At 41.7% G+C, this 25401-nt stretch overlaps 1 protein-coding gene across 2 annotated transcripts in view; it reads left to right on the top strand.

The window, feature by feature from the left end:
* Window positions 1-1090: 1090 nt before the first annotated feature.
* Window positions 1091-25401, top strand: part of g3bp1 (GTPase activating protein (SH3 domain) binding protein 1) — a 34768-nt gene continuing 10457 nt past the window's right edge. Inside the window, exons 1-12 of one of the 2 annotated variants that reach the window (XM_020637496.3) lie at window positions 1092-1251; window positions 5229-5345; window positions 5524-5605; window positions 7965-8138; window positions 8229-8319; window positions 8801-8894; window positions 9192-9438; window positions 10085-10189; window positions 11291-11408; window positions 11776-11901; window positions 12334-12443; window positions 12612-13868. In XM_020637496.3, coding sequence (XP_020493152.1) covers window positions 5251-5345; window positions 5524-5605; window positions 7965-8138; window positions 8229-8319; window positions 8801-8894; window positions 9192-9438; window positions 10085-10189; window positions 11291-11408; window positions 11776-11901; window positions 12334-12443; window positions 12612-12860 — 1491 coding nt within the window. In that variant the 5' untranslated portion in view covers window positions 1092-1251; window positions 5229-5250 and the 3' untranslated portion in view covers window positions 12861-13868. Of the gene's footprint in view, window positions 1252-5228; window positions 5346-5523; window positions 5606-7964; window positions 8139-8228; window positions 8320-8800; window positions 8895-9191; window positions 9439-10084; window positions 10190-11290; window positions 11409-11775; window positions 11902-12333; window positions 12444-12611; window positions 13869-25401 lie in introns of those variants that run through there. The other variant, XM_065958834.1, reaches the window with a different exon arrangement.

Genomic DNA, 25401 nt, shown 5'->3' on the forward strand with positions numbered 1-25401 from the left:
ACCAGCTTATTGGTAAGTAGACAGAAACATCAACATTTAGTCTGTATTTTGTGGTAGGCTTTACTGCCAAATATTCAGACCATCTGGTTTGAGTGGACCCCAGGAAGTATAGCTGCTACTTCGGTTGGCTAATGGGATCAGAATAAACAACTTAACAACTCATGATGACTCATTATATCACCAGGAGATATGATTGAGAAAGTTAAGAAGAAGTTTATAAGTGTTTATCCTTGCGTTGTAGTAAATCTATTTTATTCTGCGACGTTCGCCAATTGAGGGATTGTACTCCTGATTAAATGGCCTACAAACCTAAAACCTGTTAATTTAAGACTTTTTATTTGATGCTTGTTGTGTTGATGTTATGTTTAGCTTTCATTTGTAATGATTAGATGCGCTCAACCAACATACGGAAGCCCTAAGAGGACATGCAATTTATTTAACTCTGTTTTCCCATAGTGTAAATAAAGGTTGTTTTCTTGAATTCTCCACGTATTTGTCTTAGGTTAACAACTTTCTTTTTTTCTGTTATAACGAGTTTAGCAGATAGAGCTCCTGTTGCCGTCTCGAGATGATAACTTATTAAAACAGAATGTCCCGTACGGGCTTCTGTAGGCCTAACATTATTTTTTGAAAATGTTGGTCTTTATTTGTATTTAGTCTCTTTAACATTGGGATGTTATGCAAATATGTTGCTACAGGTTTGTCATGGACTTCTTTTATTTCTAGATCAGAACTCACTCTGTGTAAAAATCTCTGTTTAAGTATCAAAATGAATTAAATGAATTTGATGAGTCATTTGGTGTAAATAAATCACTTTCAACGTGGAATATAGTTTTGTCGCTCCCAAGTGGACAACAGGCCCCGGTGCACGGCGTGCAGAAAGCTCACCGGTAGATGTCGGCCCATAAAACCAACGCACCCAAAAAAAAAAAAAAAACCCCGACAACGTAACGTCATTGGCCCTGTTGAGAAAACCAAAAACGTAGAGGCACAGCCCTTCACGATTGGCTACGATTCAAGAGCGCTTACGGCAGCGGCACACCATTGGTGGATGACTTACACGACTTGACGCTGATTGGTTGATATCGTGGAAGAAGGGGGCGGGATGTCCGGTTCGGCTGCGCAGCTGAAACCGGTAACCGAGCACTCCAGCACGTTGTGAAGCCGCTCGTGCTACAAGGCTTGAGGTGATTCAAAAGAAATCACTCGTTTTCTAAATCAACGATTTTTTTTTTGATAATCGTCTCACTGGTAAGTTTTTCCTCCCACATATACTGGTAATAGTTCCCCATTAACACGTCGCCCTTTTATTATCTTTGTCGCTGTTCTTGTTTTTTTTTTAACTGGGGGTCGCTTTTTTTTCCAGGGATCCGTCTAAACCCTGGAGAGGTGACGGCAGCTAACTGAGCGCTAACTTTAGCTGCAGCCCGGCGATAATTTCACGAAATTGTTTTTGAATGTATCTCTGCGTTGCGAGTTAAATAATCAAAAAAATAAAGCAGGGGATGATGAAGATGCTGTTAATGTTAATGAAATTTTGGGTTGTAACCACGGTCGTCACTACCCGCTTGCCAGGTGTGGTTTCCAGGAAATACCCAACCCCCCCTCACTGTGTAGCTCATTCAGTCGTGACTCCCTCCCTTTCTGTCGTCCTAAAGTCTTAACCTTTATTTTAACTTAATTTTATATCCTCTTCACAAATGTCTTAACATCTTGAACTCTCTAGAAGGGGAACTAAAGCTCGGTGAGTGGTAGGTATGTCAGAGGAAGGACCGGGACACGTGTTGTGGCTGCTTCTGAATCCATCATCTGCCCTAGTTTTGGGGGAGGAAGGTGGGGAGGGGGGGCCGTGTGTGCTCACCCAGCTGTCGCGGGGTTTTAGCTCTGTAGCCGGGCCAGGCAGCGTGCCATGTGAAGCCCAGGTTAAATCTGGAAACCGTCGGTGTGGTTGTGCTTCAAAGAAGTCTCACCCTGCTCCTGCAGAGCCGCAACACCGGCTGCAGAGTGTAGGCCGGTCCGGCTGCGGGCACGGCGTGGCCTTTTGTCTGCACACCATGCTGAAGGTTTTTAACACACGGGGCTGCTTTCTGATGTGGCTGCTGCAGTGAACTCTGCACTTTTATGTTCTTATGCTTCAAGAAACTTAAGAGAAATGTTCTTTTTTATTCAAGAAAATTCAAATCCAGTCAAGCTTACCCCCCCCCCCCCCCACACTCCCTGGTGTTAGCAGGTATAAGTCCTGTCCCAGGTTGTGTCCCTCCTGTGGTTTTCACATATTAGATATTATACTAGTACAAATCAAAGGATATTGAGACCTGCTTTACCAGGGAAACAAATGCAGTGACTTTTGCTGCTTTGCTAAAGTGCTAATGATGGATAAGGCCGGATCTTTGTAATATAACAGTGAGTAAGGTATTTTACCTGCTTTTTGTAAAGTGTCTCGACATAACACTTGTGAGTTGACGCTTTACAAATAAAAAAAATTGATTGGTTGATTGATTGAGAAGCCATAGGAACCCAGTTGGATAGTTTCTCACTTTCAATTATCAGAAAGTGCCAGCATGCTGTCTAAATTGCGCAAGCAAAAACTTAGACAATGTGCAGGAGTTTGCATTATTCCTCTACTCTTACCACAACTGTCCTATGAGAAATACATGGTAAGAGTTTCAGTGGTTTCTATGCCGGTAGTCACCAACGTAACAGATCGTATCAGCTTAAAACATGCGGTAAGGGGTATTTTCTCAACCTCAGCACCTCCACATAAAGTGGTCTAGCTGTGTCTGATCAGTTAATGTTTGCTGGTTGAGTGTTGGTTTCTAAGTGGACGCCAGAATAACAGATGGCTCTGTTGTGTGGACAGGTGTGGGGGACAGTCCATTAAGGAAAGCACTTTTTCCATTAGGTGCTGAAAGACATTCAGTAACAAAGTGTGTGTGCTTGATTGAACTTCTAACATTTACAGTGTTTTCCCAAATGTGTTTGTGCCATACTGCTTTCAGTTTCATGCTCAAGATATTCCAAGATTTCTCATATTAATTAAAACACAAACTAACTATAAACCCCATCCATTTGTGTTGCCCTGAAAATTGGTGTTCCTATGTATCAAATTAGGTATTTGAGTTTGAACAGACCTTAGTACAGCTCATGTAAATATGAATCTTTATCTGAGACCTGCTCACAAAAGTCAGCACTAGATATGCTGCTGTGAGTCCAGACCAAATATGCTATTTGCTTTGGTTTTAAAAGAAGTTTAATAACACTAATTATTGTAGGAAATAATTCCATCTTTAAAAACTTAAGCTCTGGGTCCAATATTTTTTTAGAGGACAAAAAATGTAATTGCCGCAGGTTTTTTTTTTAGTCGTGTTGGTTTTAATAAGTCCTGGGATTGTTGATGGTAACAAAACCCTGAATTTTCATCAGCTGTGTCTGTAATGCATTCCTAGAAGACAGGAACATTTGTTTTAATGAATGGTCGGTCAGTGTTGTGTTAAAACCAAGAAGCTGCCACATGAAACTTTCTCCACATCATTAATTCATCAAACCTGATGGGCATGTAGGCTCCATGTGTTAATATGTTACATAGGCAGCCACTTGCACGTGAAAACAGTGTCAGCACTGAGCTGCATTCACAACAATATAATACACACAGACAGGGAGTTTTAGAAGAATGTGGAGCTGTTGAAGCATGCTTCTTAAAGTGTAAATGTGTTTTAAGAACATGGTTACATTTGAGAAGTATTCACCTCGGGGTTAAATCAGCCGAGTAGAAGACAGTCTGTTGTACAAAGCATGAGAAAGCAAACACATTTCAAATGTTTTCTCTCCCACCATGTGTCGTTGAAGTGTAACAATACCACACTTCAATTTGGAATTCTATTTCATGCAACCTTAATCTGAAACACAATGCTCTACAGACAAATTAAATCCTAAATACAGATGTGACTTCAGGGACATTGACGTCTGGAAAGTGTCCAGTCTTTGGCCCCTTCAGACCGTTTAATCCACAGACCTAAAATGGAAATAGCACAAAGTAGTGCCCCTAAATAACTGCTGAGGAAGCTGGTAATTTAAACCCATTTGTCACTTAAGGGAAGTTTTAAGATTTCATAGTAAAGTCGGTCTCAATAAGTGACATTAAGATTTGATAGAGAAACACGAAAGGTGAATGTTTTGCCCATTTCAGTAGATGTTTGATGGTGAAGTAGTTCCCAGCTGGCACAGAAAGCCCTTGGACAGTTTTTAAGTACACAATGTCCTTTTTAGTGTGTTTTTTTTTTTTGTTTGTTTTTTTTTTTTAACGTGCAATCTGTTCACTTTGGAAAAATAAAAAATGGCAGAAAGGGAATCAGTGCAGTTGAAGTGACATTTGAGTTCACTGACTGTGCAGATTGAGATTTTATCCACTTGGTATGAAAACAAACGGCTAATGTCTGTGATGCTTTTCTGTGCCCTCGCAGGCTCTTTTCATGCCGGTGCACCCAGATGGGGCAGTAAATGCTAGTCATTTGGGTGGATAATACACATCTCAGGCTTCTGGCCTTAACATGGTCCAGATAAACAATTAAGTAGCGCCTGTTATTTGGTGGCTTGCATGCCATGAAATCAAAGGTTATGTTTGCCTAAAATGATCTGCACCTCAAACTTCTTGAGATTGGACCTGATTGCAATCCGATCAGGACAGTTGATGGATTCGTCCCAAGAGTACAATGTCTTGTGCATATTTCTTTTTAAGGGGAAGCGTTTCTTTAATAGTTGGATTCATACATAAATGAGTAGGCAGTTGCATTTTTTCCCTTTTTCTGTAGGTAGAATGTGTAGGAAAACAAATGTATGAAGGCTTTTTAGCTGCCATCTTTTAAAGTCAATCTTTTAGTCTTCAAAATGTGAACCTATTCTTTTAAAATATGCATAATCCAGCTGGACTATTTTGGTCAAATGACTAACAAATGCAAAGATATTTGAATGTTTTTAGCAAAAAAGGATCAAACTACACGGTGCAGTTTCTGAAGAAGTTGCACTGTGAATTCTTAATGCTCTGCAGCATTCACAGCTATTCATATATTTCACAAACTGTAAAATATGTTATCTTGATAAATCAAAAAATGATATAGCTCTGTAAAATATAAAACAAGTTCATTTTAGATGACTATAAAACCACCTCACCCCTTAGTTTTTCTCTCTGTCTCTATAATGACAAGTCAAATCTCCTCTCCTTATCTTTGCAGAGATTTCCAGTTGACCAAAGAAATGGTGATGGAGAAGCCAAGTGCCCAGCTGGTCGGGCGAGAGTTTGTCCGACAGTATTACACACTCCTTAACCAGGCCCCGGACTACCTGCACAGGTATCACCAATGCTTGTTTCTCTATTGTGTGATTATTGTTGAGTTTGTTGAATCCCTTGCTGTGTTCCTGTAGAGTAAAGCCACATGTTGTCTTGTCATGCAGCATGCTGGATAATAATTATGCATATTGCTTAAATTGCCCTTTATCAAACAAATTAACCTTTTTGTGTCCGCTCAGGTTTTATGGAAAGAACTCCTCCTACGTGCACGGCGGCATGGACAACAACGGCAAACCAGTCGAGGCTGTTTATGGACAATCTGTAAGTGGGCTCATCCAGCAGATAACAGCTCTTAAAAATGTTATTTCAATAGAGTGGTGCTGCACTCAACTCCCACACACTGACATGGAGAGGGGAAACTGAGAGCTGAAAGCAAAATTGCTTTCATAGAGTTGATTTATCCAAAATGACAGCAGAAAGTACACCATCCAGACAATCTTTTACCATCAGGAAGGTTCTAGAAGCTGGTGGGGAATTTTAGGAGAGTCCTTTTAATCGTTTTATTTTCCCTTAACGTTCTCCGATTTTTTTTTTTTTTTTTTTTTTTTTTTTTTTTTTTTTCCCCAACCTTGAGATGCTAAGCAGGTGATCTTTCTACAGAGGTCTGCTTTCACTGCGCTCATGTGAAGCTCTTTCCCACAAAACTGGGGTTTATTCATCCAGTGTGGAAAATGGTGCAAAAACCAAATATTAGGGGTGTAACGGTTCACAAAAATTTCGGTTCGGTACGGTTCTCAGTTTTGAAGCTTCGGTTCGGTACATTTTCAGTGCAGTAAAGGGACCTGATGCAACACTTTTTTTTTCTCATTAGGAACATTTTGAATTTACACATTGCGCTAAATGCAGCATCGACAGTTCAGACTTGTACACCTGCTCAGGTTACTTTTTAATAACAAAAACATGAAATAAACTTATGCTGCATCCTTCAACCAAAAGAGTCTCCAATAAATAAAACACATGAATGAAATAAAGCATTTTAGAATGTAATTAATTAATATAGCCTATATGTAAAAATATTTCTCTTTAATTACAGTGACACCTTTTACTTCATTAAGCCAACTGTTTTTTTAATGCCCTTTGAGCACATAATAAACCTAATCACATATGGGACAGTATAGTTTCATCGCAGAACTATTAATATTTCCCTTGGTTAGTAATTCTGAAAAATTGTGGGAATGGGGAGGGAGGTGTTCATTCTATTATGCTGCAGGTAATGCTCCCACACAGACACGTCTCCCCCTCCCCTTTTGCGCTGCTGGAGCGGGATCATTGCTGAAAACGAAACTTAAGAGTAAGTCCGTAAAAAGAACTACATCCCGGTTATATGCAACTGTCCAAACCGACAGGGCTCGAGGAACTAGTAATGTTCACAGTTTGCACCGTTTATGTTTGAACTTTTTTACAAGTTACTAACTAAAAGCTGTCCCATACCAGCGGCCGCAGCCTTCCTCGGCCCTGATGTGTGCTTCCACTTGGCGGTCCGCGTGGGAACACAGATAAAGCACTTTGGTTCCACGCGTACTCGGAAAGCCCTGTACCAAAACGGTCCGAGTACGTGTACCTTTACACACCTACCAAATACGATCCTCTTAATGAGAAATGATGTGAGGAAGGATGTGGACTGCATTTACACCAGGCAACACCTAGATGCAAGCATGTAGTTGTATCACAAAAAGGAAACGTGATACAAATAAATACAAATTGTCCTAGACGCAATAACTGTTTTTGATCAATCTGACTGCCATTTTCACAATGAATCAAAATGTGTTTGGGCTATAAAATCTCAAAATAGTTATCACAGTGACCTAAATGCTGAAGTGATCTACATTGACATGTTGGCCAAATTGTGCAAAACAGAGGAGACTCTTCATTACAAATAAGAAGGAAAAAAGTAAGACCAGACCTACCAAAAAATATTTTTCAGTGAATGAAACAAGTAATAAAGCAATCATTTTCTCTGCAGGATTACTTTAAACTGCATTTCAAAGCGCTGTGTTGGCCTATGAAAACACGTGAAAGCAAATTCCTCGTAGTTGACCTTGAACCCTTCACCTTGGTTCACCTCAGATTCCAGTGCATTAAAACTGAACCTTGTAAACGTCAGACACAGTTTGTAATGCACGACAGATTTTAAACCACCTTACTTCATAAAATGTGGAGGGAGGGGGGGAGAAATGCATAAATCAGACAACCCTGAGTCACACATCATACATCCAGGATGGAGTAATGTCAGCTTGACCAAAGAGCTATCTCATGGTTCTAAATCAATTTGGGCGATATAGTTTAAGCAGCAAGCAAGTGGTGTCTGTCAGATTTCTGTCACTACAGCTTGGATTTTTATGTTGAAAATATTCCTCAAATCATTCTCTTAAAGGATCAGCAGTCCACACTTAGCTTGAGTCTGAAAACTTCTGAAACCAGTCTGTGTTTTGCACTTGATTCATCACATGCTAATAAATGTCATGGTTTCTCTCAGATAAAGACACAAAGATTATGATTCACTTTACAAGTTCTGGAGTTCAATGAAATCAAACAAATTAAATTGAGAAACCAAAAACAGCAGCGGAAACGAGACAAAAGATTATGTAAGCTGGAATCTGAAGATTTCTTTATTTCGCAGGAGATCCATAAGAGGGTGATGGCTCTGAGTTTCCGCGATTGTCACACTAAGATCCGACACGTGGACGCCCACGCCACCCTGAACGAGGGCGTGGTGGTGCAGGTGATGGGCGAGCTGTCCAACAACATGCAACCCATGAGGAAGTTCATGCAGACCTTTGTGCTGGCACCTGAGGTTTGTAGTTCACAAAAGATGTGCTGAGTCTTTGAATTTATCTTCATCTACGTCTTTTTGTGTTTGACGGCCCATCTTTTGATCTTTCAGGGAACTGTTGCAAATAAATTCTACGTCCACAACGACGTGTTTCGTTACCAAGACGAGGTGTTCGCCGACTCTGATTCTGAGCCTCCTGAAGGTGAGATAACATCCACCTTCTTCAACTCTCACGTTTCAGCAGGATTCTCTCTCGTGCTTTTGAATCTTTTCTAATCTTTCTGATCGTGAGATTATTTGCCTGAAGATAAACCAAGTCTCTGAGAAGAGTTTCTCAATCATCATTTAGAGATTGTTGAACTTGTGTGTGTGTGTGTGTGTGTGTGTGTGTGTGTGTAAAAGCATCATATTTTGAGTACTTTGTGTCTTTCAAATGATGTCTTTTATTTACAACAGTTGCTGCTGTTCTCTTCTCTTTTAAATGAAGCCACGTCGTATCAACAGTAACCAAAGCAAGACATTTAGCCTTAAAGTAAAGTATGAATGTTGTACAGGTGGTTGGAAAATGTTTTAGTGAGTCTTTAAAGTGACTATGAAAGTGTTTTTATTTTATTCCTTGACAACAGCAGGTGTTAGCTGTGTTATTGAATGTCACTTATCAAGACTTTATTTGTGTTGTTCAGAGTCTGAGGATGAGGTGGAGGAGATCGAGGAGAGGGTTCCCTCCCCTGACGTCGCTCCTGAGGAGTCTGCTGCCTTCTATGACCCGGCAGTCTGGTATGTGTCACAGACTTGTGTTTGATTTTAATGCTCTTTTGATGTTGATTTATATTCACATTGTGCAACTTGCAAATAATATGCACTCTAGTTAATTATATGAACACTCTTTTTTTTTCTCCCCTTTTTGGTAAAGAGTAAGATGCTTTTAAAAAAAAAAAAAAAAAACCCTGAATAGATGTGGTAATGCTCTCTTCTAATCCACAAGACTCCATTGACAGATGTGTTTTGCCTTTTTGTAAAGCAGCACAAGGAAACAGGTTTGTGTGTAACAGTCTCTTGTTTTTTTCCATCTAGTTCGGAGCCGACTGTTCCCGGTGACGAGGAGGAAGCTGCCGCAGCGAGTCCAGAACCAGAGCCAGAGGTGGAGAAGGAGGTCGAGGCAGCAGTGGTGGAGCTGAAGCAGGAGTCGATGATCGAGACACAAACAGACTCAAACACCACCGACGACCAGACAGAGAAAAGCCCTGCCGCCGCCCCGCCCACTGTCGAACCTGTCACCATGCCCGCCGAATCCACCCCCGCCGCTCCAGAAGAAAACAGGGTAGGTTTGAACAGAGGGCTGCTCTTCACATGAAATAATAAAGTCACATACAGAGAGATGCAGCAACGCTAAGACAAATGATCCGATTGAGATCCAGGTGTCAAGTTTTTTTTGTTTGTTTTATCAGTGAAGTTGACAAAAACGACCCAGTGTGCATATAACTGCTCGACACTTCACATGGAGGTTATAGATCCTCTTCATTGTGATAATGCATGCTTGTCAGGCATGCTTTCTTTCAATTTCAAAAAGAATTGTTGAGTATAAGAGTAAAGCTGACATTCATCCCACATTAGATCAGAATAAGTATCTAGTTGTTCTTCAGTAGATTTACAAATACAAGCTGTGTTATGGAATTACGAGGCATTACAACAGAGTAGAAAAATAAACTAAGCACTCTACTGGATGGAAACTTGATTTTAAAAAACAAACAAACTAAAAGAATAATGTGCAAATGTCTTCTTCTCTATTGGACATGTTTTGATCCCATCAGGCTTTTCATGTTGATGTGAGAGTATTTTTATTTAGTAAAGAATAAAAATGAAGATTTATTTGAAATGCCGTTCTAGGATAGTTGAGGAAGGGTTGAGCATTGTGTTTTCTCCGCCCATCGGGCTCTAATGTCTCTTTTTGTTTCGGCTCTTCACAGCCCTTCTCCTGGGCGTCCGTCACCAGTAAGAACCTCCCTCCCAGCGGGGCCGTCCCAGTGTCAGGAATGCCCCCACACGTCGTCAAAGCCATTCCCACAGCAGCGGTAGGTTTACCAACACATGAAACTGTTTCATCAGCAAACAGACATTCTCAAAAGATCCTGAAGAAGCAGAGCGGTATTTTCTGGCACAACTTCACCAACTACTAAGGTGCATGACGAGTGAAAGGCTTGAATAGGTCAAATTGCTCCAGCGACACTTTTCGTATGAAGATCAACTTACCACAAGCCGAAACGCGTCAGTCTAATTTTTTAATAAAGTTGATGCTTCATACAAGTGTTGCTGCAGCTTTTTGACCATTATTACAATATATCAGATTACATTTATTCTCGAGATTGTACATAGGTTTGAATATTATTTAGCCATCATCAGACAGAAGTAATAAAAACAATACAACATTACAGTTGTGTGCATATCACACTATTTAAAGATCGTTAATTAAGCTATGCAGCATTTTCTACAACGGAGGATTAGGGCCATGTTAAAAAAATATTTTTTTAATTTCCTGATTAAAGTCCCAAATTTACAAGATTAAAGTCGTAAATTTACGATTTTATTCTCGTAAATTTACGAGTTTAATCTCGATTTCATTTAAAAAAAAATTTTTAACGTGGCCCTCATCCACTGTAATTTTCAGTGACACAGAACAGTACAATTTCATTGGAGGTAATCTTTTGGAAAACATAAATGACAACCAGATTTATCTGCTTCTCACATCAAGTTTGAAAGGTAAATAAAGTGTTAAGCTTCCAAACATAATTAAAATGCAACAAAAGGTTGGGTGTACATGAATAAACGGGTTTGTTTATTCATGTACACCCAACCTTTTGTGGTAACTTTTCAAACCAACCACAGCTTTGAATTGTCCTGTACATTTGAGGCAGCAGGTGTCACTGTTTTAAACATTAGTGTAGATCTCAATGTTGGATCTCTGTAAGTTGAAGCAGATGGATTTGTGGGGGCTGAACTTCAGTGTCTAAAGCAAACTTTCTGTGAGAATCCAACACCTGATTGTTTTCACTGAGTACATACGAGGGCAGCATACACTTGCATCCTAACGTCTATATATAAGCGAGGAAAAAAAAGCAGATTTTCTTCTGCTTGTTTTTCTGTTCTGACAAACTTGTGTTGTTGACTTCTTGCAGCCCAGAGTGGAGGTAAAGCCAGAGTCCCAAACAGCCACACAGAGACCACAGAGAGACCAGAGACCGAGGGAACAGAGGCCTGGAGGTCCTCCGCCGGTACACAGAGGGCCCAGACCAGGTACACACGCACGCTTGCAGTACATACACAGAGTATATATACTGCAGTTTAATAGCCTCCAAACAGATTTAACAAGCAGCCATTGTGACAAGCATGAGGCCGGCAGTAGGAACCGAACATAATCAAATGTGATGTGTGCTGTTGAATATGGCACTGTGAGCAAAAGCTAGTGTGTGTTCTGACTGTGGCTGCAGGTGTGTTCAGAGACTCATCTCACAACATGTCAACATGAAAACTTGTATTTTTTTATTTAAGTAAAGTGCAAAATGACTTATCCACAGTACACTGAATACACAAACCAGAGAGCTGTTCTAGGTGTTCTCGCTTAATCTCTCTTGTTGACTTTGGGTGACTTGTTTGTTTTCAGTCCGGGAAGGTGAGCAGGGGGAGTCCGAGGGCCGCAGGGTGGTTCGGTACCCCGACGCACACCAGCTGTTTGTGGGAAATGTCCCTCATGACGTGGACAGAGCCGAGCTCAAGGAGTTCTTTGAACGTAAGTTGGATTTGATGACGCTCGTTCAGAAGCTTTAAAAGCTCTGATATAGTGACAGGAACACCTTAAATACATCATGGAGACAAGAGGACAGAGTCAACACAATATTTAGTGTATTGTAAAGGTATTAAAAGCATGTGTCTTAAGTTTTCAGACTTAGAATATGTGATAGATTGAAAGAAAGAGATGCATCATAAATTGTCCAGTTTACTAGATTTAAAAATAAGCATTAGTCTTGCTAATGTACAACATCACTGTTAATCATATGCTGTACTGGTAGATGGTAAATGTGACTCGTGGACCTACTATGCAAATACTTTGTGCACAGAGCTGTTATTGTCTCATCTTTGAAAATCAAAGAAAAAAGAAAAAAGCATTAAACGTTTGAATTGTATAGTAAACAAAACGTCTCTTCCTCCCCTCATCCAACAGAGTACGGTACAGTCCTGGAACTGAGGATCAACAGCGGAGGGAAGCTTCCAAACTTTGGCTTTGTCGTGTTTGACGACTCTGAACCTGTGCAGAAGATCCTGAGCAACAGGGTGAGATGACTAGTTTTGATTTTGCAGTATTTGTTAAAAATGGTTACCCTTACTTGTTCTAGCTGTGATCTTCTGTTGGTCTTCTTCATAGATTTACATTTTCAGTTAGTAAAAATCAATTATGATACTGTCAAAACAAGTCTTAACTTTATTCTTTTGCCTCCACAGCCCATTAAATTCCGAGGTGACGTGCGCCTGAACGTGGAGGAGAAGAAGACCCGGTCGGCCAGGGAGGGCGACAGGCGGGATGTGAGGCCCCGGGGTCCAGGAGGTCCCGGCGGTCCCAGAGAGAGAATTGGAGGTGGCGGAGGACCCAGAGGACCCCCCACCCGCGGAGGAATGGCACAGAAACCCAGCTTCGGCTCTGGACGGGGCGCAGGTCCCAATGAGGGGCGCTACTCGGCCCCGCGCCAGTGAGGCACAGAACACCAAACCTGAGTTAGATTACTGTTCAGATTGAGATTACTCCTGAGTAATTGGAAAACCCCAATTTTAAACAAAAGCCCCTTTACTACGTCACATAAGAGAGAATACGTAGGAGTTATTCTTTTTGTTTGGAGTCAGAATTCTGGTGTTTATGCCCTCAAATGCACTGATTTCTGATTACTTCCTCCTTAATGTTTTTCCCTAAAATCTAGTAGTACTTTGAAGGGGATTCTGTTGGTAATCGACACAGGTTTGGTCGAGAGCTTTCACCATCAAGTAACGCCAGCACCTGCTGAATTCAACAGCCAGTCTCGACATCTGTCTCTCATGTAGACTGCTGCCTCCTCCCCCCCTCCAGGCTCCCTCCATCCCGGCCTGACTCCCCCCTCTTCTTCTTCTTTCTCACCTGCTGCTTTTTGTTTCCCTCTGAGGAATCCAGAATGTCACTCCTCCTTTTCCGCTCTCCCTTCCTCCTCTTTGTCGCCTCCTTTCACCAACACATGTATTATCTGGACTGTTTTTTTTTGTTGGTCATTTTCATTTTTTGTTTTTCACGCTGAACTTGAATTTATTAAGAAGCTAACCGAAACACGCAGACACATGAGAAACACAAAAGGTAAATACTACTTGAATTGGGGGTTAAAAAACCCAGAGGTTAGGTTTTTTTTTTCGCGTTCTCTCTCCCTGTTTCTTAAAGGAACGTGTACTTTACTGCTTGGGCAATCCTGTGTATTGCTGCCACCGTTGTATCTAGCGATGGATCTGTCTTATCTTTTTATTCTATCAGGTCAAGAGCTGAACTGTAGTGGTTTTATTTGAGTAAAAATGTTGGCTTGTAATATGTGGATTCACGGACGCGTCTGAATGGAGCATGTATCAAACCATGTATCAAATCCTGTTGAGGCTTCTACTACCGATGCACTTCATTTGTCATCATGTTTAAAATGAACTCGCCTGCCGATGAGAGAACTAAATTAAAAGTGATTTACTGTTTTAAAACTCTGGTCTGTTTGATATTGTTACTTTGATTATTTGTTCAAAATGTGTACCATCAGAAATCCACCATACATGTGATCGTATAAGGAACATTTGTCTCCATAAAGACATCTGCAGAATACTTGTTGGAGAATTGCACCAAGCAGGTAACTTCTAAAATAGTCGTAATGTAAATAAGGTCATGCCTTCATAACATTAATTATGAAAGAATGGTCAGGCTGGGAGAGGAAAAACGGGTTAGAATAAAATATTTGTATAGTTGAAAAATCTGTGATCAGTGTCACCCACGTATTCACAAGTAGAACAAACTGGAAAAATTGAATACTCCACTATTTATGTGATGGATCTAAGGAATATAAACTCTGCCTCCATCATTTGGAAACCTGTAGAATACATGTCGGGAAATTATCCCTAGCAGGATGATCCAGTTCACCAGGTAACTTAGAAAATGGCTGAATTTGTTTTTGTTGATTGCAATTAATATGAACAAAGGCATTGTCATGCTTCATTAGCATTCAGGTGAAAGAAGGTTGTGGCTGAAAAGAGGGTTCAAATCAAATGATCACAAACCCACTCGTTAAAGCCTTAACCATTATGTCAGGTGCTTTTTAATAAAAACAACCTTTCTCTACATTCAACATTTTTCAACTTGAAGGCAAGGTTGTTCATTTTCTCCAGATACACTTTTTAAGATTTTGGTTGAAGTTGTCTTTAGGTCCTGTCAGAAATGAATAACTCATGCTCTGAAAAAGGAAAAAATAAAATCTTGTCATCTGTAGCAGTTGTAAACCTGCAAAAACTTCGACCAATGTCTACCACGAGGTACCAATCTTATGAACCAATCACATCTCCCTGCTCGTTCTTTACCACTTGCGTCTATAGCCCACCCTCAAAGCGCCAACAATGAGGGAGTTTATACAGTGCATTAGTCGTTGGCTGTTGTGAGTAGTACAATAGTGATGTCTTTATATGATAAAGTTTAGTTACCGCTGAATGAGACATTAGACAAAATTGTTTTTTAACTATGCAAACAATGTGCTGAGGTCCGCCTCTGGAGCAACGGCGCTCATGCATGTAGGTGAGGGGCGTGGCGTTTGAGGGAGCACTTTAAGCAGAATATAAATATCAATGTGTTTTATATTAAAATGTAATTGAAATATTTAGTGTGATTATTTCTCTCAGGTTAGAATCTGCTCAGGCTCTACTTCTCTCTGCCTCCATGTCATGTGTAAAACATCCCACACTGCTCTCAGTAGGTGGTTCATATACAGTAAAAGCTGAATAATTTCTCACTGTGAGCTGAATAATGATTGGAGCTCAGCCCTGTTGGTAAAGTGGCCACGTCTCAGCTCATGTAGGACCCACTAAAATCCTGATTTCCTTGATTTAATAGCCCTCCAGGGCATGTTTAAGAGGTACTTCTGCATGATGGTAGAGCTGCACATCCAATAATCAGGACAGCTTCTGCGTGCGCAATCAGAGGCCAAAGACCACTTTAGAGAGCCAGTTTAGAGCTTAAACAGTTCTACTGCCTTTCAAAGGAAGCAAGTTAAAATCTCGGCTGATGCTTCTTATATTGATATATATTCAAAAGACAGAGAGGATGGACTTTTCTCATCATTGGGGGGTTTTTAGACGGACTAGAGACACATATTAGAGTTAGAAAAACGTGGTAAAGTGTATTTTGCACAATATTGTGACCTTTAACAAAATGAGTGTCACAACTTATTATTATCAAAGGAAAAGAAACGTGTATATGTATCTTTCTTTTCTGCCTGATTCAAAGATGAAATAACAACTGAAGAACTAATAAAGATCACTTTTTTTTAAAACCTGCTCTGAAGCCATAAACACTGCAGAGAAAAAAACTATGAAGATCAGACACAGAAAACTGATCAACAGAATTTTGATTTCTCACTTTCCTCTCAGGGCTTTTGCAGAGCTAAGCTCCCCTTATATTAAAATTGTTGTTTGTTTGAAATATGAATTATTGATAACAAGAGTTGCAAACTTCTTTTTTGTCTCTGAACTCGTTTTAAAATTGTGTTTGTCAGAGTGAGTGACTCAGGTATATTTTTGATGTTTGTGTGTGTTAGTGCATAGTGAGTACGGGCTGTGAGAGTGTAAAACTGCACAGGTTTCTTCATGCATTCACTCAGGACTCTGATTTCCTCTCCTCCACTGACGTCTCTTGAACTGAGGATGAAGTGAAAATGAGAGGAGGACAGAGCCTGGAGCCTGCTGCAGGTTTTACAGTGTTATTTACAGTTTATACGTTCATCTTATAAGTTATAAGAATCACACCAAACACTTTTTCAATCATATACGGTTTGTCTTTTTTATTTTATTTTAGTTGTTTTTTGAAAGGAGCTCATTTTCATTTCATTTGTGCACCTTCTTTAAGTTGTTCATAAATAATTCCCCATCTTTTTTCTCCATTCCCAGCTTTCATTCTTTGATTGTTGTTTCCCCTCATCCCAAAGTAATCGAGGAACGTTACATACTGTAAGAAAAAGCCAATTAACTACAAGCTAAAATATTGCAAATTAACAACATAGCGTATGTGCTTTTAGCTGTTACACATTTTCCTCAGGGCCTCTGTTTTGTTTGTAACCTGGAAACCAGGAAAATCAACTGATGTGGCGTGAGAAAAAATACCATCTACCAGAGTTTTTTTTGTTGTTGTTTATTTTTAAGTTGATTTCTTAAGTCTCTTTGGTAAAGAAAAAGGGTTGAGGGGATCCTGCTGCAAACACATTTAGAGAAGGTCATGATTAATTTCATTAGGAACTTGTTAGCCCATAATAAGACTCCTGAAGTCAGGAGACATGACAGAAACATCTCCATATCTTATCACTCCATATCACTATTTCTTGAACTGAGTACCCTGTTTTATCGTTTTTTCAGAGTTTTGTGTCAAACCTCTAATTCAATGTTCTTCTTGTCAGATTGCATCTAGTAACGTGTTTAGTAGTCTTACCACCAGCATATATTCAGCCTGTGTCCTATATCTGCATCAGGAGAACTTAATTTAAAATAAACTCTACATTTGATAAGAAGTTAAACTGCATGATGACATGACCTCAGCCTCTCAGAGGCAGCAAGCTGTAACCACAATTAATGTAAATGACTGTTCTTAAGGAGAAAATATCCTCCTATCATGATGTAAGGCCTCATAGACATTTGACACAGAAGATAACACCTGTTTATATGTATGTGTCATTGGATGACCTCAAAACACTTAAATTACCTTATGGAGCATAAGGCTTAAAAATAACAATACATATGAACACTTTGACTTTGTTCTCTTTACACAGTTGATACTCAGCAAACACAGTATACATATACTGTACAATACTCTACAGAAATCCAACTACAAAGAAGGTTTATGATTAATTTTAAGTTTTTATTGAAGTATTTGCCAAATTATTTGTAATTAAGTTCTTTTCCAATTTATTTGGGTGGGATAAACCGGAGCGCCCGGAGAAAACCCACACAGACACAGTGGGAACATGTGACGTCCTGACAGAAAGAAACCTGCTGGCTTCTGTTTGTCAGGACTTCACATGTTTCACTGTGCTGCCCTGCAGCCTGTTACAGCCTGTGGGAGCTGGGGAGGGTGGAGTTGGGGTGGTTGGAGTTGGGGTGGTTGGTGGGTGCTGAGATCGTCACTGCTGGTCCTGCATCTGCCCCCTGAGATGCTTGTATTTGCGACGGTGTTCTGGAGTGATGCTCTTTTTAAACCTCCTCCACACAGAGATTTCCTCCGTCTCAGCTGTTGTCTGGACCACATTTGGAGCGTCACCCTTGCTGTTTACCTGGGTGCTGTTTACCTGGGTGCTGTTAACCTGGGTGTTGTTAACCTTGGTGCTGTTTACCTGGGGGTTTTCCTTTTGGAGGGAGGTCTCACTGTTAGACTTAACTGTCTGTTGCTCCAGCTGCAATTGGAGCACCTTCACCTCCTTCTGCAACACCTGATTTGTCTCGTCCTTAACGTTCAGTCTGAGGATCAGCTCGTCCCAGAGCCTTGTTTTAGCTTGGAGCTGACTTGTTAAGCTCTCCAGCTGCTTTTGAAGCACCTTCACCTCCTTCTGCAACATCTGACTGGTCTCCTCCTTAACGTTCAGTTTTAAGGCTAGATGAAGGCTGCTGCTGGTCTCTTCCTGCAGCTTCAGGTCGGTAGTAATTTCTTTGCTGAAGGCCTGATCCTGCACGGCGTTGTTTTCAGCTCTCAGTGTTTCATCCAACTTTGGACCCTCTGGGGCTCTCTCCTGGAGCTTTTTATTTTGAGCTTCAATCACACCTATGAGCTCCTCTTTTGTTTTGCAGGAATAATATTTCATGTCCGGTACACTGAAGGATGGATTCAGGTGTTTCAGCTGTTCTTTTAACATCCTGATATCCTTTTCATGCTCGACTGTGCTGTAATGCTCCTCCGTCCACCTTTGTCGATAGTCCTGCATCTTGCTGTAGTGGGTGGCATTGATGTGCTCCACTGCTCGCCTCAACCCTATCTCCTGTCTTAGATGGTAGGTTGCGTCGTCCAGGCGAGCCCTGAGATCTTTTTCCACCTGCCATCTGGGAGGGGGTCCCTGGTAGGGGTACCGGGTACTGGTGTACTGGTGCTGCCTGTAGCCTCCCCCCACCCTTTGAGGATGAGGATTAGCTTGTGGCTGAGTGTGGACCTCTCTTTGCTGGTTTTGCCACCTGCCTACCTTCACCCTTTGAGGAAGAGGATTAGCTTGTGGCTGAGTGTGGACCTCTCTCTGCTGGTTTTGCCACCTGCCTACCTTCACCCTTTGAGGAAGAGGATTAGCTTGTGGCTGAGTGTGGACCTCTCTTTGCAGGTTTTGCCCCTGAACTTCCTCCACCGTTTGAGAGGGAGTGTTATCTTGTGGCTCCATGGGGACCTCTCTTGGCTGGTTTTGCCCCTGGCCTTCCTCCACCCTTTCAGAGGGAGTGTTATCTTGTGGTTCCATGGGGACCTCTCTTGGCTGGTTTAGCTGGACGATGCTGCTGCTGGCCCATGGCATGATATTTACCAAGTCCTCAGCCTCAGCCTCCATCTTGATGTCCATGATATCACCCCAGCTCAGGGACTCTGATTCAGTCTTTTGTTCCATTGCTGTTCTGATGAGATTCAGAGATTTGGTCACTTAGATGTCGAGTAGTTTAGAGTACTTGTTAAAATATCTCACTGACTAGTGTCTCAGAGCTGATCCGTGAACTGATGAGTGTCTGTGCCTCTCAGCTTGGTGTAATGGGTTTTATACCTAAACTCTACATTCTAAAAGCCTTTGATGATTCTGTGATGATTCTTTGATGATGCTTTAAGAGTCCGGAATTATTTTGTTGTTTTGTTCTGATTTGTTGCCAACATGCTATGACCTCATAATACTGGAAATCTTGTCATATTGTGAACATTTCTCTTTATGTTGTTATAATATTGCTCTGTTGAATGTTTATATGGGGTGCCACAGGAATGAGTCCTAAAACCTGGACGTAAGTTAGCATTTTTAGCACCATGGGCTCTATCCTCATTGTGAACAGGTTTGTGGTTAGTCACCTGAAATAAAGTCTGTGGTTAACACAAGCTTAAGAGATGTTCATGTTTTGTTAGATGACATAAACTACCTTAGGTAATACCCCGACTTGTGAATTTTGAAGTTTTTACACAAACCTTAAAAAGCTTGTTGCCAACAAGTGGCTAAATGAGACTACAGTGGTTGTCGGGGACATAAAACGTCTTCACGCCGGACACAAACACTGGGGACCTCTCTCACTAGTCGGCCTTACCCAGTGATGTCTCCTTTAGGTTTAATCTTTGGGTTAAGGCAAATAATAGGTTAATTAACAATTTGTTACGTTCCCCGTAGTTCTAGGGGATGCGGGGAACAACAAATTTATATTTACCCGGAATCAAGGTGGAGACCAGAGTTTGGTTTCAAAATAATAATCGCTGTATTTAATGGTACAGGAAACACACATGAAATGACCAGCTTTAGGTGCACCCACAAAGGGTACACGAATCTATGAACAACTGTAACGGAGACGATCTGGCACTCCAGCAGCCTGCGTCCCAGCACACGGATATGACTCTGTCTTCCTTCCCCCCCTCTGCAGCCTGCACCCCGTGCCTTTTATTCATCGGCTGCATGCGTACACAGGTGATTCCACTTCTCCATCAGTCTCCCCCAGAGATGGGCGGAGCACCAACCTGTCCAGGAACTCAGAGAGGGAGGGGACACACACACACAGACAACACAACCCATAACACCTCCCCCCATATGACCAAAACTAAGTTTTGAACCCAGCATATAACAAATTAGTCACCAAACCACATTATCACCTACCCCAATACCACAGGCTGGCAGCTATCAACAATAAAAACATATTATTCTTTTCTCTCACCCACGGGACAGAGCATCAGCCACCACGTTGTCAGCCCCCTTCTTGTGTTTAATCTCCAGGTTAAACCCCTGGACCAGCAGTGCCCAGCTCATCAACCGTTGGTTGTGGTTGTACATCTGGGCCAGGAAAACAAGTGGGTTATGGTCAGTGTACACTGTCACGGGGGCCACACTGGAACCCAGGTAGACCTCGAAATGCTGAAGGGCTAAAATCATGGCCAACGTCTCTTTCTCAACAGTTGAGTAATTCAGCTGATGACACTTGAATTTAGTTGAAAAATAACAGACCGGATGTTGCACATTTCCCGCCCCACCCTGCAACAGCACAGCCCCAGCTCCAGAAGCACTGGCATCCACCTCGAGCCTGAAGGGATGCAAAAAATCAGGGGCGGCCAATACAGGAGCACTGCAAAGAAGGGATTTAGCAGCATCAAATGCATGACAGCACTCATCAGTCCACACAAATGGCACCGCAGGGCTACACAGACGGGTGAGAGGGGCCACAACTACAGAAAAGTTTTTACAGAAACACCGGTAGTATCCAGCCATGCCCAGAAAATGCTGCAGTTCCCCGCCTGGTGGTAGGAGCTGGGTAAGATAACACTGCCTCAACCTTCGCATCCACCGGCCACTGGCTCCTGAAGTGTTGCCGGTAAGCTTCAGGCACCAACTCATACGCCCTGAGAATAGTGCTTTTCACCGTATCATAATCAAGGCTTTCATCCACTGAAAGTGAGGCGCAAGCCTCCTGAGCCTTACCCGAAAGACGACATTGTAGCAAGAGAATCAAGGTAGAAACCAGAGTTCGGTTTCAAAATAATAATCGCTGTATTTAATGGTACAGGAAACACACAAGAAATGACCAGCTTTAGGTGCACCCACAAAGGGTACACGAATCTATGAACAACTGTAACGGAGACGATCTGGCACTCCAGCAGCCTGCGTCCCAGCACACGGATTCCTTCCCCCCTCTGCAGCCTGCACCCCATGCCTTTTAGTCATCGGCTGCATGCGTACACAGGTGATTCCACTTCTCCATCAGTCTCCCCCAGAGATGGGTGGAGCACCAACCTGTCCAGGAACTCAGAGAGGGAGGGGACACACACACAGACAACACAACCCATAACACAATTTATCAAGCAAGGGTTCCGCTAGCTTATCAAAACCCCTGATTACCTTATTGGAGATCGTTTGAAGCATAACGGTAGTGACATCAAAATCATCCGACTGTGGTGTTATTTCATTACTGAAATTTCAACAGGTTTTGTATTAACCACAGCATCTGTTATTAAAAGGTCTAATAATTGTATATCTCTCCAGAGATAGTCTGTCTTTGTGAAGAATTTTGATGCAGTAACCTGATCATCTTTTTGCATGCTGGGTTTTAGAGATTTCTATAAATAAAAGTCTCCATCCCCTCCTTAACTATTACAGCCAAGTCACCTTATCGTTTAATGACTGTCATGGTGGTTTTGGTGGAATTAGACAACTAAATGTCCACCAGACCTCTTCATTTTTACTCTTTCAGCTATATTTTTTAATATTTAAAGAAATATATCACGTCAGCAGACATGCAGGAAGGTTCAGGGTCTGATTCAAGGACAGGGACCTTAATAGACTCATCAGACACAGAAAACTGATCAACAGAATTTTGATTTCTCACTTTCCTCTCAGGGCTTTTGCAGAGCTAAGCTCCCCTTATATTAAAATTGTTGTTTGTTTGTTTGAAATATGAATTATTGATAACAAGAACATAGAGTTGCAAACTTCTTTTTTGTCTCTGAACTTGTTTTAAAATTGTGTTTGTCAGAGTGAGTGACTCAGGTATATTTTTGATGTTTGTGTGTGTTAGTGCATAGTGAGTACGGGCTGTGAGAGTGTAAAACTGCACAGGTTTCTTCATGCATTCACTCAGGACTCTGATTTCCTCTCCTCCACTGACGTCTCTTGAACTGAGGATGAAGTGAAAATGAGAGGAGGACAGAGCCTGGAGCCTGCTGCAGGTTTTACAGTGTTATTTACAGTTTATACGTACATCTTATAAGTTATAAGAATCACACCAAACACTTTTTCAATCATACTCGGTTACATGCTCTGGGGGGCTGAGTGTTTTTTGTTATGTTTTCCGGTTTTCTACCGCCCCTTTCTCTCTCTCCCTCTCTCTCTCCTTTGCTCTCCAGGTGCTGCTCCTCCGTCTTTCTGTGGCTATGAACTCACCTGCTGCAGCTCTCCAATCAAGGCCTACAGCATAAAAAAGCAGGAGAGAGGAGCCAGTGGGTCATGCAGTGATCATGTGTGGAAGCCAGAGCTGAGATTCATTCTTCAGTGGTCAAAAAGGGTGTTGTTAGACGTAGCGTTTAAGTGGTTCTTTTTGTTGATTGTGATTTTGTGTTAGCGTTAAATTTATCAAAGGTTTTTAGTTGTTTTTTTGAGAGGAGCTTATTTTCATTTCATTTGTGCACCTTCTTTAAGTTGTTCATAAATAATTCCCCATCTTTTTTCTCCATTCCCAGTTTTCATTCTTTGATTGTTGTTTCCCCTCATCCCAAAGTAATCGAGTAACGTTACATACTGTAAGAAAAAGCCAATTAACTACAAGCTAAAATACTGCAAATTAACAACATAGCTTATGTGCTTTTAGCTGTTACACATTTTCCTCAGGGCCTCTGTCTTGTTTGTAACCTGGAAACCAGGAAAATCAACTGATGTGGCGTGAGAAAAAATACCATCTACCAGAGTTTTTTTTGTTGTTGTTTATTTTTAAGTTGATTTCTTAAGTCTCTTTGGTAAAGAAAAAGGATTGAGGTGATCCTGCTGCAAACACATTTAGAGAAGGTCAAGATTGATTTCATTAGGAACTTGTTAGCCCATAATAAGACTCCTGAAGTCAGGAGACATGACAGAAACATCTCCATATCTTATCACTCCATATCACTATTTCTTGAACTGAGTACCCTGTTTTATCGTTTTTTCAGAGTTTTGTGTCAAACCTCTAATTCAATGTTCTTCTTGTCAGATTGCATCTAGTAACGTGTTTAGTAGTCTTACCACCAGCATATATTCAGCCTGTGTCCTATATCTGCATCAGGAGAACTTAATTTAAAATAAACTCTACATTTGATAAGAAGTTAAACTGCATGATGACATGACCTCAGCCTCTCAGAGGCAGCAAGCTGTAACCACAATTAATGTAAATGACTGTTCTTAAGGAGAAAATATCCTCCTATCATGATGTAAGGCCTCATTGACATTTGACACAGAAGATAACACCTGTTTATATGTATGTGTCATTGGATGACCTCAAAACACTTAAATCACCTTATGGAGCATAAAGCTTAAAAATAACAATACATATGAACACTTTGACTTTGTTCTCTTTACACAGTTGATACTCAGCAAACACAGTATACATATACTGTACAATACTCTACAGAAATCCAACTAGAAAGAAGGTTTTGAATTGATTTTAAGTTTTTATTAAAGTATTTGCCAAATTATTCTTAATTAATTTTTTTTCCAATTTTTTTGGGTGGGATAAACCGGAGCGCCCGGAGAAAAAAACCCACAGACGTCCTGACAGAAAGAAACCTGCTGGCTTCTGTTTGTCAGGACTTCACATGTTTCACTGTGAACATGTTTCACTGTTACAGCCTGTGGGAGCTGGGGAGGGTGGAGTTGGGGTGGTTGGTGGGTGCTGAGATTGTCACTGCTGGCCCTGCATCTGCCCCCTGAGATGCTTGTATTTGCGACGGTGTTCTGGAGTGATGCTCTTTTTAAACCTCCTCCACACAGAGATTTCCTCCGTCTCAGCTGTTGTCTGGACCACATCTGGAGCGTCACCCTTGCAGTTTACCTGGGTGTTGCTCTCCAGCTGCCCACGGTTTGACTTGTCTTTGCTGGAGTCCTCTTCCTTAAGAATCGTCTTCTCCTGCTCCAGAGATTTATTCTGAGCCGTAAGCCCCTCCACCAGCTTATTGTACCGGTCAACTGCCTCTGAATGCTCATGCCTGACTCCCATATATTTTTTCTGGTAGGAGTCAGTTTTCAACATTTCAGCTTCCAGGTATTTGTTTTGAGATGCAACAAGATGGAGGACCTCTTGTATTAGGCCAGCATATGAGTCTTCCTCTGTTGCGCTGGAGGATGGACTCAGACTTTTTGTCTCTTCTTTGACCTCCTCAGGAGTTTCCTCGACAGAGTCGTGGGAATCCATGTCCTCCTCTGGAGTGAAGGCAGATGCGCTTGGCTCCCACATATACATCTCCAGCTGTTTTTGGAGCTCCTCCATCTTCTTTTGCATCGCCCGACTAGCCTCCTCCTGAACCTCCAGTTTTAAGGCTAGATCAAGGCTGCTGCTGGTCTTTTCCTGCAGCTGATTCATTAAGGTCTCTATCTGCAGGGTGGCAGTGATTTCTTTTCTGAAGGCCTGATGCTGCATGGCCTTCATTTCCTTCTCCAGGGCGTTGTTTTCAGCTCTCAGTGTTTCATCCAACTTTGGACCCCCTGAGGCTCTCTCCTGGAGCTTTTCATTTTGAGCTTCAATCACACCTATGAGCTCCTCTTTCGTTTTGCAGGAATAATATTTCATGTCCGGTACACTGAAGGAGGGATTCAGGTGTTTCAGCTGTTCTTTTAACATCCTGATATCCTTTTCACGCTCGAGTGTGCTGTTGCGCTCCTCCGTCACCCTTTCTTGTAACTCCTGCAGCTTTCTCTTGTTGGTGGCATTGATGTGCTCCAATGCTTGCCTCATCCCTCTCTCCTGTCTTAGATGGTAGGTTGCATCGCCCAGGCGATTTTTGAGATCATTTTCCTCCTGCCATCTGGGAGGGGGTGGGCGTGTCGCATACCAGGGACCAGGGGGCCCCTGGTAGGGGTACTGGTGCTGCCTGTAGCCTCCCCCCACCCTTTGAGGATGAGGATTAGCTTGTGTCTTGGTCGGGACCTCTCTCTGCTGGTTTTGCCCCTGGCCTACCTTCACCCTTTGGGGGTTAGGATGAGCTTGTGGCAGAGTGTGGACCTCTCTTTGCTGTTTGGCCAGTATTTTGTTTGGCCAAAACCTTTGTTGGTTTTGCCCCTGGCCTTCCTCCACCTTTTGGGGATGAGGATTAGCTTGTGGCTCCATG

The sequence above is a fragment of the Labrus bergylta genome, chromosome 9, assembly GCF_963930695.1.
Source record: "Labrus bergylta chromosome 9, fLabBer1.1, whole genome shotgun sequence".
NCBI lineage: Eukaryota > Metazoa > Chordata > Actinopteri > Labriformes > Labridae > Labrus > Labrus bergylta.